This window comes from Crotalus tigris, unplaced genomic scaffold (genome assembly GCF_016545835.1).
Source record: "Crotalus tigris isolate CLP2741 ecotype Arizona unplaced genomic scaffold, ASM1654583v1 scf7180000017939.2460400, whole genome shotgun sequence".
NCBI classification, from domain to species: Eukaryota; Metazoa; Chordata; class Lepidosauria; order Squamata; family Viperidae; genus Crotalus; species Crotalus tigris.
In genome coordinates this window covers 717,430-731,038 of record NW_024096731.1, presented here as the reverse complement: position 1 = coordinate 731,038, position 13,609 = coordinate 717,430, and the positions used below count along the sequence as shown (strand labels likewise).

Below are 13,609 nucleotides of genomic sequence, written 5' to 3'. Positions count from 1 at the left end.
TCCCCTCTATCGCATGCCAAGGTATAGCCCATAACGGTATTTTAAAATCACTTTTATAATATTTCCTCCAAACCCTAAGTAAAGAGATCCTTATAATATGAGATTTAAAGGCCCAATCCACTTTTTTATTAAATATTAAATAGGCATGCCAACCAAAAAGTAAATCCCATCCCTCCAAATGGAGTATCTCTGAATTTGTTAAATTTACCCAATCACTAATTAATGTTAAGACCACAGCATCATAATATAATTTCAAATTCGGTACCTTGAGTCCACCTCTCTCAACGGAAGTCCTGCATAATTTTAAACTTTACCCTTGGTTTTTTCCCTGCCCAAATAAATTTATTAATGCCTTTCTGCCATTCATTCAAATTAACCTCATTCTTTAAAATAGGTAACATTTGAAATAAAAAGAGAAATTTTGGCAGGACATTCATTTTAATCACTGCAATTCTTCCCATGAGAGATAGCTGTAAGTTCTCCCAATTTTTCAAGTCTTTTTGTACCCTGACCCACAACCTTTCATAGTTATTCTTAAACAATTTTACATTAGAAACAGATAAAATAACCCCCAGATATTTTATCTTATCAACAATTTCAAAACCAGTCAAATTAGCCAAAATCTGTTTATCACAAGTAGTCATATTTTTAGATAATATTTTAGTCTTATTATTATTAATTTTGAAACCCAAAACTAATCCATATTGATATATCAGCTGTAATAACTTCACTACAGAATAAGTAGGTTGAGACAAAGTAACCACCAAGTATTGCAGATTTCATATGGATGGACTGGGCTGCCAGAAGGCATGTTGATGTTCACCTGCAGCAGTAACTATTTTTAGTTTGCGTGCACAATACAACATGATATTTAGATCTGGACTAAAAGTGTGTTGGATATGAGTTTGCCAGAAGGTGAATTAGGGTCTACTACTTAATATTTGACCTGGCAGTGAATCAGCAAGGATTCCAGAGAGCCACAGTTATACAAGAAATAATGACAATTGGCAGAATGTTCCTAATGTGGGGATGTGAGTATTCTACACTTGTGCACTTCAACTATTTCAAATAATTCAAACGAAGGTAGAATAATGTCTGTCTGTTCTTTTCTGTTACTAAATTGTTTCTATCCTTTTGCACATAATAGTCCTCAATTTACGGCCATAATTGGGACCAGAATTTCTGCTGCTAAGGAAGTTAGCATGTTAAATGAGTTGTGTCTGATTTTACAACCTTTTTTGGCATGGTTATTAAGTAAATCACTATAATTGTTAAATGAATCATGTGGTTGTTAAGTGAATCCACTTTCCACCATTGACTTTGCTTGGCAAAAGTTGGCTGTAACTATGACCACCACATTCGCTTAAAGACTGGTGCAAAAAAAGATTCTAAATCAGACACAAGTTACCTAATTATCTACTTTTAACAACCAGCATGACTTAACAGCTGTAATTCTGGGTCTCAATTACAGTCATAAATCAGCAAACACGTTACCCACTTATCTGTGGCAGGTAGAAAATGGGCATTCACCCATTTAGATTAACCTCCTCAGAATCTCTTCCCCTTGTAAGGTTTATGGGTCTTAGATGAGGAATATGTTATCTATTAGGTTTTGAAGGCACCTTTCCATCTTGTGCCCTGGAAGATCGTGAAAACCTTCCTTTTCTAATCAGCTTTTGGTTTGCTTGATTGATGCATGTGTGTGTGTGTGTGTGTGTGTGTGTGTGTGTACATTTAATTGAACCTTGTTTTACTACTTGTATTGTCTTGGTTGAGTCTTGCTTTATTGTATACTGCCCAGAATTGTAAAATTGGAGTGGTTAACAGCTCTGTTAAACAAACAATCCTCTCTAAGCTTGAACCATTCCGTAATATTATAACGGCAGTATTTCTACAGAAAATTATAGGGGCTCCTGTGTTGCTGAAGTGTATTCCACTAGACAGATACAAGGCTATTGGTTTATTTAATCTGAATCTGATATTTCTGTTCAAGGTTCAGCTCCACGTATGATCAGAAGATTAATGCAATTTAAGTAGGACAGGAATTATAAAAAGAGTTACAAGTGAGGACACTGGGCGTGTGTCCATTGTCTTAATGCATGTTTTCTATGCCTGGGTGTAAGGTAAAAGGGATGTAAGGTAAAAGGGATTCTTGCAATGCCGGGAAGTAAAAGAATCCATCTTTTAGATGTGGCTGTTGGTTGCCTTGAGGCAATTAAAAAGAGATAGGTTTTGTTCTTTGTTATGAAAAGATATTTTCTGAAATATTCGACTGCTGTCAAATAGATAACTAAATTGATAATAGCTGGCAGGTGATTCTCAAATCACCTAAAATGATTTTGTGGAAAACCATAATCCCAATGAGTTTCCTGTTATTTTAGTCCTTGTATATTGATACTGATTCTTATTGTTCTTAGATTCACCAGGGCACAGTCCCTGTTTCATATACAGTGACCACAGTAGCACCACATGGGATCCCACTTTGCACAGGTCAGCACATACCAGCTTGCAATACGCAACAGGTCCCAGGGTGTTCTGTGGTTTTCAGTGGGCAGCACCTCCCTGTCTGCAGTGTGCCTCCTCCAGTAAGTAGTAGTTTAATTTTAATTTTGAAATAGATACTGAAAATAATTGGAAGAGCAGACAGCTTTAAAGGAATGTATTTATACCTGAATTATATGGCTATCTATAAATATAAATAACTGGCATTTATTTTTAGTGATATTTAGCTTGCATGTTAAAAAGTTAAGTTTCTGAGTGACAGTGCTTCATCATGTATTTAAATAACTGGTAAACTGTTAGGTTTATTTCACAAACTTAATTACTCGAAGAGTAGAATGTTGGCTTTGTTCCCCTTGATATCTCTGAACTATTTCCATAAAATAGATTGTGTGCAAAATCTGAAAATACCTATTTTATCCTACTATTAATAATAATTTTTATAGTAGCTACCCCACCGTTCCTTTTATGTTTATTCAAGGTGGCCAACATTCCTAATAATCCTGTTTTCCTTACATCATTCTTGCGAGGTGGGTTGGGCTGACAGAAAGTGACTGACCCAAAGTCATCCAGCCAGCTTCTATGTCTAAGGAGGGCTTTAGTTACTATTTTTAACAACTTTGGCTCTAAGAATTCTTTCAAAACTGTTATTTTAAAGTTCAAACGAAATGCCTTTCCTATATTTGACATTCCAGGTAGATTTTTGATAAATTCTCCTCCCTTTCTTAGCTGCTACTACTATGAAATATTGGTTACTTTGAATAGTTAATAATCTAATTGGATAAAATATATCAGTGCATATTTATTGAAATTGACTTACTAACACAGTAGCTCAATGACCATAAAAGAGCTTATAGAGCATTGCATGTCAAAACAACTTGACACAAAGATAGCTTCCCCCCCCCCATGTCATTACTCTGCTGAACATTTAATTCTCACAACAGTGTCCCATTTCTAATCTTTTTTCATCTTTTCTACTATCTTCTCCTATTGGTTTCTTATGATTTATCAATTGTTGTTTGTCGCTTATGATTGATGATTGGAACTATGATTTATGACCTGTGACCTATTACTTGCTGTTTATGTGTACACTGCTTATGCACCAGAGACAAATTCCTTGTATGTCTGATCACATTTGGCCAATAAAGAATTCTATTCTATTCTATTCTATTCTATTCTATTCTATTCTATTCTATTCTATTCTATTCTATTCTAAATGAGTCTTACACAATTCCTACAGAAGTAACTTAACATTGCTTAAACTTGATTTAAGTTTCAAATAATAGCATTGTAATAAATTCTCCTTTAGTTGCTAAACTCTTGCAGTTTGCATAGTTTGTAATTATGTAATTGTTTATTTTCTAAATTATTCGAGTTTATTTAATTCCCTAGAAAAGATTAATTTTGCCATGCCAATAAGTTATTTCTTCTTAATTTGCATAATGTTGCTTTCATTAATAAAAGGGTGATAATCTATACTGTTGCAATAGTATTTGTTTTGTAAATAAATAAATCTTTATTTTATCTTATTCCTGTATAAACATAAGCATCCAAATACTGTATGTTACATACCTTTGTTTATGTTTTATCTTCTGCAGATGCTTCAAGCTTGTTCTGTTCAACATTTGCCAGTTCCATATGCAGCGTTTCCACCCCTCATTTCTAGTGATCCATTTCTCTTACATCCTCCACATCTCTCCCCACACCACGCTCCACATTTGCCACCTCCAGGCCAGTTTGTTCCTTTTCAAACACAGCAATCACGATCGGTAGGTGTTCCTTTTTTTTTTTAAATCTATTAATGAATTTTGGAATACTCTATTTAAGGTATCATGTTTCGATGACTGGCTGCCAAAGATTGCTCCACTATTAAATTGAGAAAATCCATGAGTAAATTCTCATTTAGGAACTGTGATATGCAAAAACCAATCTAACTTTGATCATTTTGATTCCAAGATTGATAGAGGAACAGTATTAAAAATGGATTTTTAAGTTTGCATTGTGGCACTGGGTTTCCTATCTGAATGTGGAAAGAATAAATCAAAGCTGCTATTCTGTATGAATTACCACTGGGGGTTCAATTTTGAATTTAGGTGCAGTTTCAAATTTAAGAATATAGCTCTGCTTCAGTAAAATCTCTTTACATCTCGTTATTCACACAGGGATTTTTTTTTAAAAAAAAAAAAGCTTAAATATATTTTTTAGTCTCACTGTAACAGTGAAATATCTCCTAGTGCTTTTCAGAAATGTTCAGACCAAGATTCAAAAGGTTCTTCAGAGGCAGGGATCCAAAACTGAGGTAACAATGGCTAGCAAATGAAGCCCACTGTTACTAAGATGCTAGGTTGGCCTATGCCAAGAAGGCTGTTAATTTGGCAGTATGATATGTAATCACCTGCTCATCTTTATTTTAGTTTTTCATGCTGCTGCCCAGAAAAAAAATTGTGATTTTTCTAACTTAGACTACAGTGGTAGTTCATATAACATTAAGTTTTCCTGAAAAAGAATCAGGCAAGCTTATGGTTTGCATATGTTCTCCTGGCACCTCATCCTAGAAAATGCTGAAATTAAACTTGAAATTTAGTGTTAGCTTGGCTATTTCTTGATGTGAAAATGCTCAGAGAAGAATGGAGCTATGCATACAAGCCAAAAGTACTTAATCTTCCACGTCCCACAGAACCTAAAAACCACAAAAATGTGGTTTTATGCCCATCAGTTTAAAGGTTCAACCTGCAAAACATTCCCCTTGTTCTTTTCTAAAATCACCTTTTTAAGGTACTTTGCTTTGTTGAAGGTTTGATTAAACACTCTTTGGAACAATCTTGCAAAACAGTGCAGTCCAGGAAAGTCATCACAACCGTGTTATTTTACTTTGTCCTGTTTCATAGCTCCTCCTCAGCACAGCAGCCACACAACAGTTTCTTTTGGCTTCAGCAGATACTGGTGGAGAATGTTTAGAATTGCTGTGAAGTAATGCTGTTCTCTGTTTTCTTCAGCGGTATTCTCAAAAGCCAAAAGTCTCCACTAAAAATGTTTTGCTTAGCCTTCTCCAAGAGAACTACCCGGGCTTATCAATGTTCTGCAACAGTCTTTGGCCAAGTTTGGAAAAAGAAATTGAAAGCCTTGTTGTTGTTGTTATACAATACTAGAAATAAGTTGTGCCATATATGCTATGTAATAAGGTAGCAACCATGATAAAACAGACCGCAAATTAATTAACATATGATAGTGATTAGCATCATAATGCTTTAAATTAGTAAGATTAATTTGAAGCAATACATTCTGTGTCTTCAGCTCTGCTCTGAAAACAGCATAAATGTGCACTGTCCATTTGTTTAATTAGCCAACTACCCATATATTTAAAACGGATGTCAAAGTGCTGGCCCGCGGGCCGGACGCGTCACCAGGAAACCGCACCCACCCCATTGCTGGCAATGGGGAAAAAGCTCCAATATGTCGCGTGATGTCACGAGTTTGACATGTCTGATTTAAAATGTTAAATGTTTCTATTTTCTTTTGCCTTAGCCTCTCCAAAGGATAGAAAATGAAGTAGAGTTACTTGGAGATCATCTTCCCGTAGGAGGTTTTACCACCTATCCACCTTCAGCCCATCCACCAACATTGCCTCCCTCAGCTCCCCTTCAGTTCCTAGCGCATGACCCTTTACATCAAGAGATGTCATTTGGAGTAGTAAGTGATGTTTTTGAAAATACTGACATGAGTTCTTACATATTTGTCAAAAACATTTTGTTTTAGCTTTTTAATGCACAATTTCTAAACATATTTGTTCAATTTCTAACAGCTGCCCATCTCAGTCAGTGACTCTGGGCACTCACAGTTAAAAAAAAAAAGTACTACAATTAAAACAATAAAATATTTTTAACACAAAAACTATATTAAAAAATCCAAAACACATATACACAACAGCCAAGATACATGGCCAGTTAAAAATAAAGCCAGGAAATGGAGTCCTTAGCACATTTGGCACCCCAGGCTTGGGAACACTGCCAGATGTTTAGAGCTTTATGAAAGGTTTGGGCCATTCTAATCTTCAGGGGAAGGATATTCCACAGAGCTCGGGCTAGCAATAGCACTTAGACTTATATACTGCTTCATAGCGCTTTACAGCCCTCTCTAAACGGTTTACACAGCATATTGTGTAAACCGCTTGTGTAAATCTAGGTTCTCATTTTACCGACCTCAGAAGGATGGAAGGCTGAACATAAACTAATGTGTCCTAAGTTGATTAAACTAGTATTGTGTTCCATTGATTTAAGATACATTATTCAGTTAAATGAAATAATTCCTGTTTTATAAAGTAAGGAGCCAAATTGTGGAGTTATAAGAAAAAAAACATTGTGATTAAAAAAATCTTGGACATTGTTAACGCCTTTTTTCGTGCCGTACATGACTGATTCCATTTGATAACTTACCTTACTTTTAACATACTTTTCTTTATTTCTTTTAGCCTTATCCACCCTTTATGCCTCGAAGACTCACAGGGCGCAGTCGATACCGATCTCAGCAACCAATTCCGCCTCCTCCTTACCATCCCAGCCTATTGCCATATGTGCTGTAAGCGTGACTTTTTTTTTTTTTTTGGTATGAATTTAAGCTGGATAATGCCTTTTTGCTAAAAGGTCAGGCACAGGTAGTCTTTAACTACAACCATTTGTTAAGCCATTGTTTGAAATTACAAAGGCATTAAATGAATGGTGGTCATGACCAGTCCTTCCCGCATCCTCATGCACATACGTAATTAAAAATAAGAAAAAAATGCTGCTGCTCTTCCAAGTATTCTGGGCATGTCAGAAGAAGAGAAGAGATTGGTAAATTCAAAAAAAAAAAAAAAATGGCTGGCAAGTAAACCAAACTAATTTGATTTAGGAGCCCTTTATGTGAAATACATAATCTGCTACTTGATTATGTGGCGACATTACAGGTAGTCTTCGACTTACAACAGTTCATGGAGCGACTATTCAAAGTTACAAGAGCACTGAAAAAAGTGACTTATGACCGTTTTTCACACTTACAACCGTTGCAGCATCCCCATGGTCAAAATGATCATAATTCAGGTACTTGGCAACTGAGTCATATTTATGACGGTTGCAGTGTCTCGGGGTCATGTGATCACTTTTTGCAACCTTCTGAAAAGCAAAGTCAACGGGAAAGCTACATTCACTTAATGACCATGTTACTGAATTAACAGCTGAAATAATTCACTTTCTTGGCAGGAAAAGTTGTAAAATGGGGCAAAACACACTTAAAAATTGTCTCACTTTACAACAGAAATTTTGGGCTCATTTGTGTTGAGAACTACCTGTATATGTTTTAGAGCAGCTTTTGGCTTTAAACAATACTTTCCTTCTACTCCCTAATTTGTATTAATTGAGGACGTAGGAGTTGTCCACGCCCACTGCTGTTGAGTGTAGAAATGGTTGTAGTGGGTAATAATTTTTCCAATGGAGTAAGCTTTTATTCTAAGCTTTTAATTCTTTATTTTTGTGCATTATGTTTTTTTACTGTAATTTTAACAATTTAACAATAATTTCCAGGAACAGGTGGAAAAGTATTTTATTTCTGGAATAATAATAAGCCTATACCTCTTTCATAGATCAATGCTTCCTGTGCCACCTGCCATTGGGCCAGCCTTCAGTTTTGAGCTGGATGTAGAAGATGGTGAAGTAGAAAACTATGAGGTTCGTTAGCAATAAATAAGCATGTGAAGTATAGTCATGAGGATTTAATTAGTTTTTTTTAAAAAAAATCTCAAGGTGTTAGATTAGTTGTAATTGCTGCTGGAGGGCAGTTTACACAATATTAATTTTTACCTTATTATCAGCCAAGTCTCCTTCACACTGGCCAGAAGTCTGAGTGATTGTACTGTGAGGGAGGGAAAGTCTAAAATTGTGTGGAAGAATCTCATAGAGCATGTTAACAATTCTTGTTATAAATAATACCTTTGAAGCACCATCCCCTTTCATGCTACTGTTTTTAGAGGAGATTTTTGAAAAATGCATCCTTGGATGAAAACCATAAACTTGTGAATTTCTTTGTTTGCAATGGAAAAATATATTAATTCCATAAAGCTAGCTTAAAGAGTAAGAATATATTTACACAAATGGATTTCTAAGATCTGTTCATTTTGAATTTAACAGCCAAGTAATAATTGTTTACCTTATATGTATATATCTACATATTATATATCCTTCAGATAATTTTGGTTTTGCATAGCATATGGATTGTATCTTCTGGTTTCTTCTTCATTACAAACTAGTAGTGATATGAAAAGGCAAGAATTGAACTGAAGAATTATTTCTCTCACAGGCACTGCTGAACTTGGCAGAAAGACTGGGTGAAGCTAAACCAAGAGGATTAACAAAAGCAGATATAGAACAACTTCCGTCTTACAGGTTCAACCCAAATAACCATCAGTCAGAACAGACTTTGTAAGTTTTTCATACTTTCATTCAATTTTTAGTATGAAGGCATATTATCTTGCTGCTGGAGTCTTGCACAGAAGCACCTGTAGGCTTAAAATTAGTCCCCAGCTTGTATATAGGTTGACATTTGCTATTGAGGCTTTTTCAGTTAAGATCCTTTCTAACCGTTGAATTGAAATCTTAAGCATAAGGCATTAACATTTTAATTCTGGCTGTCTATTCACAATATTTTAAATTTCAGAATGGGCACATTTTCTCTCTTGCTCCCATCTATTATATTGGAATTGTATTGGAACAGCAGAAAATTAGGTGAAGAAAAAGCACTTGCGCTTCCCCCCCTCTCTCCCTCCCTCTCCCTCCCCCTCTCCCCCCCCCTCTGCAAAAGAGAGTGGTCTCACACTGTTCTCCAACGAGCTGACAAGCTTATTGGGCGGGGCTCCTGCCTTGGCTGCTTCTCTGCAGGAAGGGCAGGAGAGAGCCAGCCCAATAAGAATGTGTGTCAGCTTGTTGGAGAACAGCATGAAGCCAGCTTGCCAGATGAGCAGAAGATTGGAGAGAGGGAAAGGGGGGGGAGAGAGAAAGAGGGGGGAAGAGAGAGAGGGAGAGGAAGAGAGGAAGATAGAGAGAGGGAGGGAGAGGAAAGAAAGGGGAAGAGAGGGAGGGAGACAGACAGAAAGAGGGAGAGGAAAGAGAAAGGGAGAGAGAAAAAGAGGGGGAGGGAGAGAAAGAAAAAGGGAGAGGAAAAAGAAGGGGAGAGGGAGAGAGAACTCATGCACAGCACCCTCTATTTCTTTTTAATTAAACTCTTCAATCAAGCTCCCCTTCTGGCGCATGTGCACAAGTTTTGCGGTTCCCAGAGTTTTCTGTGGGAAATGGGTCCAAGTGACTCTTTGAGTGTTTATGGTTGCCGATCCCTGATCTATATCAAATAAATAGAGTTAACCCACGGCTTACCTTCAGTTCTATTTTCACCTACTTGAGGATTGCTGAGGTAATGTATGTGAAATGCTTTACAATCCAAGCAGTATAATAAGAACTAGAAATGTGTAAAACATTTCTTGCACAAGTTGTTTTACGCATTAACTGTTTTGTATGCAGAACTGCTGGATTTGGGTGCTCTCTGCCCACACTACAACATGCTGGTTGCTTTGTTTCAGGCATGGCACACAAAGGGGCTGTTTTGATACAGGCACAGTTGTTTCCCAGAAGAAGGGAGCAGGAAAAAAAGCCAAGGAGATTGAGGGCTGGCATGTCAGGGGGATACTGAATGCCGTACTGAAATATCACAAGTGATGGGGAGAGAAGGAAGGAGCTGGGAAGATCAAGGGTGGGTGGGACATTAGGAAGTTGCCACTCTGGGAGTCACTGATGGAAATGGAGAGAGTTTCTTGCCTGTTTAGATTTTGCTTCATCCAAACCCTGAAACAACAAAAGGATTCCAGGTTTGGGTTCTATGGAATGGAGTTTGATCCATATTCCAGAATGCAGTGGTTTATTCTAAGTTGGAAATAGAACATTTTCCCATTTTATGCAGGCCTGCATAAATGACCAGTCCTAATAGGTGATATTCTTTGCTCATAATTGATACTGAACTGTATTTTTTAGTCTAAATTTAAAACAAAATCTGACACTGATTCATAAACATGCACTGAAAAGTATGGCTTCATATTTTAAACTGCATAGAAAGCAATTTTAGCTTTTGAAGTCAAAACTTGTTAAATATAAATGTTACTTTTGTTGAGTAAGCTATCTTGCAATGTTCTTTTTTAGGTGTGTAGTATGCATGTGTGACTTTGAGTCAAGGCAGCTGCTTAGAGTTTTACCATGTAACCATGAGTTCCATGCCAAGTGTGTCGACAAATGGCTTAAGGTAATGTTATTTTTTAGAAAGAAAGTTGTTTTAATCATGTCCATATTGCACGCAGTAACTTTGTTTACTGGCAAGTTCAGAAGTGTACTTGATGCTTGGAGCAGTAGTTATCAAACTGTAAGAATAAAATTTATTTCTTTAAGGTGGGTCTTCTTGTTGGAGACTAGAAAGTGTTCTAATCTTTCCCAAAACAATGTTTTAAAAATGTCATTAAATATTTTTAAAAATGTATGTTTTAAGTTTAGCTGGTACTGCCAGAAATAGACGTAAGCCATTCTGCAAAAGAGGAAATTAGATATTTTAGAGAATGTCTTAAGTTCTATTATATCGTTACAATGGTAAATTCCAAAGAATCCGAATACAAAAACCTAATGTTTTGCATAGACAAAGTTATTAAGTTTTAATTTCAATGGCCTGTAAAAAGGCATGTGTATGAAAAAAATTTGGACAAATTCTTAAATAGAATTATGTGTCACTATTCATCCTATTGAAATTATGCAAGGACAGAGATTTACAGTATTATCTACGTTGGTATCATCACTAATGTACATTGCAGTTATATATGTATTCAACAATTTTATCTTATTTTTTAAAAAGAGAAAAAAGATTACCTTCAGTCTGCTGTACGCAGAACTTACCGTTGTTACATTATTTTTTATTGTGTATTTATGCATTCATTCATTGTGCACCCCCCATCTCACCTAAGTAATTCTGGGCAACTTAACAATAAACAAAAAAACATAGTATAAAAACATTAATAAAAACAAAGTTAGAAACATTTAAAAGGCAGGATTATAGTATTAAAAGTTAACAAGTTAAGGTAGAGAGAACCCCCCCTCATGATACCAACCATTCCCAGAGTTGCATATTTTGACCCCAATGGCTAGTTGGCAGAGCCAAGTCTTAACTCAGTTCCTGAAGGGGGGAACATCTCATCTCTGGGGGTAAGGTATTCTAAAGGGCAGCAGCAACAGCAGGGGAAACTTTCACTGGAATCCACCAGCTGAAATTCTTTAACCAATGGGATCCGTAATATACCCTCCCTGCCTGACTGGATGGGTCAGGACAGCACAGTTGGGGTGAGACAATTCCTCAGGTAACTTGGTTCATGCTATGAAGGGCTTTAAAGATGATAACCAACACCTTGAATTGAACCCAGAAAAAAACTGACATGCAAGCTTGCATAGCAGAGGTGTTATGTGTGCAACCCTAGGGCTGCCCAAGACTGCTTGCTTGCACTCTTCAAATTTTGAAGCCCCTTTGTACCATGTTTTATATGATTTGTTTATAAATGTTGAAATATTAGAGGAAATATTATAGAAATTTGGTTACTAAGGATTTGCATTTGTGCCATGTATATTATTCAGTTTTCACTAAGGCTGTCTGTTTTTGAATACTTTTTGCTTTGTTTTCTGATGCTTTTTGTTTTATTTTCTGATTTTAGGGAGGTATACAAAATAAATTGCACAAGCTCAGGTTTTCAGTGCTCAACAAGACAGTATCAGGCTTTCTTCTTGCATAGTATTTATGTATCTTTTGTGATCTACACATACATGCAAGCGCATAATATCCCTGAAAACCTCGGTGATTGTCTTCCCCTTCTGACACCATAGAACCATGGTGGCGAACCTATGGCACGTATGCCACAGGTGGCATGCAGAGCCCTCTTTTTGGGCACGCGCACCGTTGCCCCAGTCCTGGGCGTTCAGCTGGGTTTTATAAAACCTTTTCACTTTAGGCCTCCACCGCTGTGTGCCAAAAAGAAAAAAGGGTTAAATCAATCAATTTCAACTTCTTGTGGGAAAAAAAAAGATCTTGCAAAGTTGGAATTGATTGATTGAACTTATCACCGTGGCCATGCCCACAAAATGGGCCATGCCCACCCAGCACCCAACGATACATAAGTGGGTTTTGGGTTGCAATTTGGGCACTCAGTCTCTAAAAGGTTCGCCATCACTGCCATAGAAAGTTATTTTCACAATTGATCTTTAGGAAGTTTCAACTAAAAACATTTAGAACAAAAGTATATATTGACTTACAATTTTAAGTATGACTAATTATGATCCTTGAGGTTTGGTGTAGTTCTTTCATATCTGTTACTATACTGAGTATGGTCAAATAACCAGCCACCAAGTCTTGTTAGCACATTTGCTGAAAATGATGCTTTCTAATTTTAGGCTGAAATCTTATGTAGATACCAGCATATAAGGCATAAATACGAGTAAGAGAGATGAAAAATCAAAGACTCCCATTCCTACCCTCAAAATCTTTCCTTAATAAGTTCATTCCTCCAAATGAATTTCTACATCAGTTGAAGATAATATGTCATTTATTACAACGAATGTTTTTTTCTCTCCAGATGGGTGTTTTCTGTTTTGTAGTCCGTGAAGCCTTCCTTCAGTAAAACCCTCTTTTTTTTTTCTTTTTTTTTTTGCATTTTAGGCAAATCGTACCTGCCCTATCTGCAGAGCTGATGCTTCAGAAGTGCATCGTGATTCAGAATGACCGGTCTAAGAGCACAATTCTACTTTGGGTGTTCCTAGTCATGTGTGTGTGTGTGTGTGTGTGTGTGTGTGTATGTATATATATATATATACACACACAGATATATATATATATATATATATATATATATATATATATATATATATATATATATATATATATATATATATATATATATATATATATATATATATATATATATATACACACACACTCTCCATTGAACTTAACCCGTGTGGCTTCCAGCCTTCCCTTTACACAAAAGGGTCAATGGACCTTTCTTTGCACTGTG

The 13,609-nt window shown here is 36.3% G+C and overlaps 1 protein-coding gene across 9 annotated transcripts in view; it reads left to right on the top strand.

Annotated features, from left to right (window-relative positions):
* RNF38 (ring finger protein 38) overlaps positions 1 to 13,398 on the top strand; it is a 106,507-nt gene extending 93,109 nt beyond the window's left edge. For all 9 annotated transcript variants that reach the window (XM_039344799.1, XM_039344805.1, XM_039344806.1 and 6 more), the window contains 8 exons: positions 2,418 to 2,585; positions 4,098 to 4,268; positions 6,025 to 6,189; positions 6,968 to 7,074; positions 8,114 to 8,198; positions 8,827 to 8,948; positions 10,713 to 10,812; positions 13,255 to 13,398. In XM_039344799.1, coding sequence (XP_039200733.1) covers positions 2,418 to 2,585; positions 4,098 to 4,268; positions 6,025 to 6,189; positions 6,968 to 7,074; positions 8,114 to 8,198; positions 8,827 to 8,948; positions 10,713 to 10,812; positions 13,255 to 13,317 — 981 coding nt within the window. In that variant the 3' untranslated portion in view covers positions 13,318 to 13,398. The remainder of the gene's footprint in view (positions 1 to 2,417; positions 2,586 to 4,097; positions 4,269 to 6,024; positions 6,190 to 6,967; positions 7,075 to 8,113; positions 8,199 to 8,826; positions 8,949 to 10,712; positions 10,813 to 13,254) is intronic.
* The last annotated feature ends 211 nt before the right edge of the window (positions 13,399 to 13,609 follow it).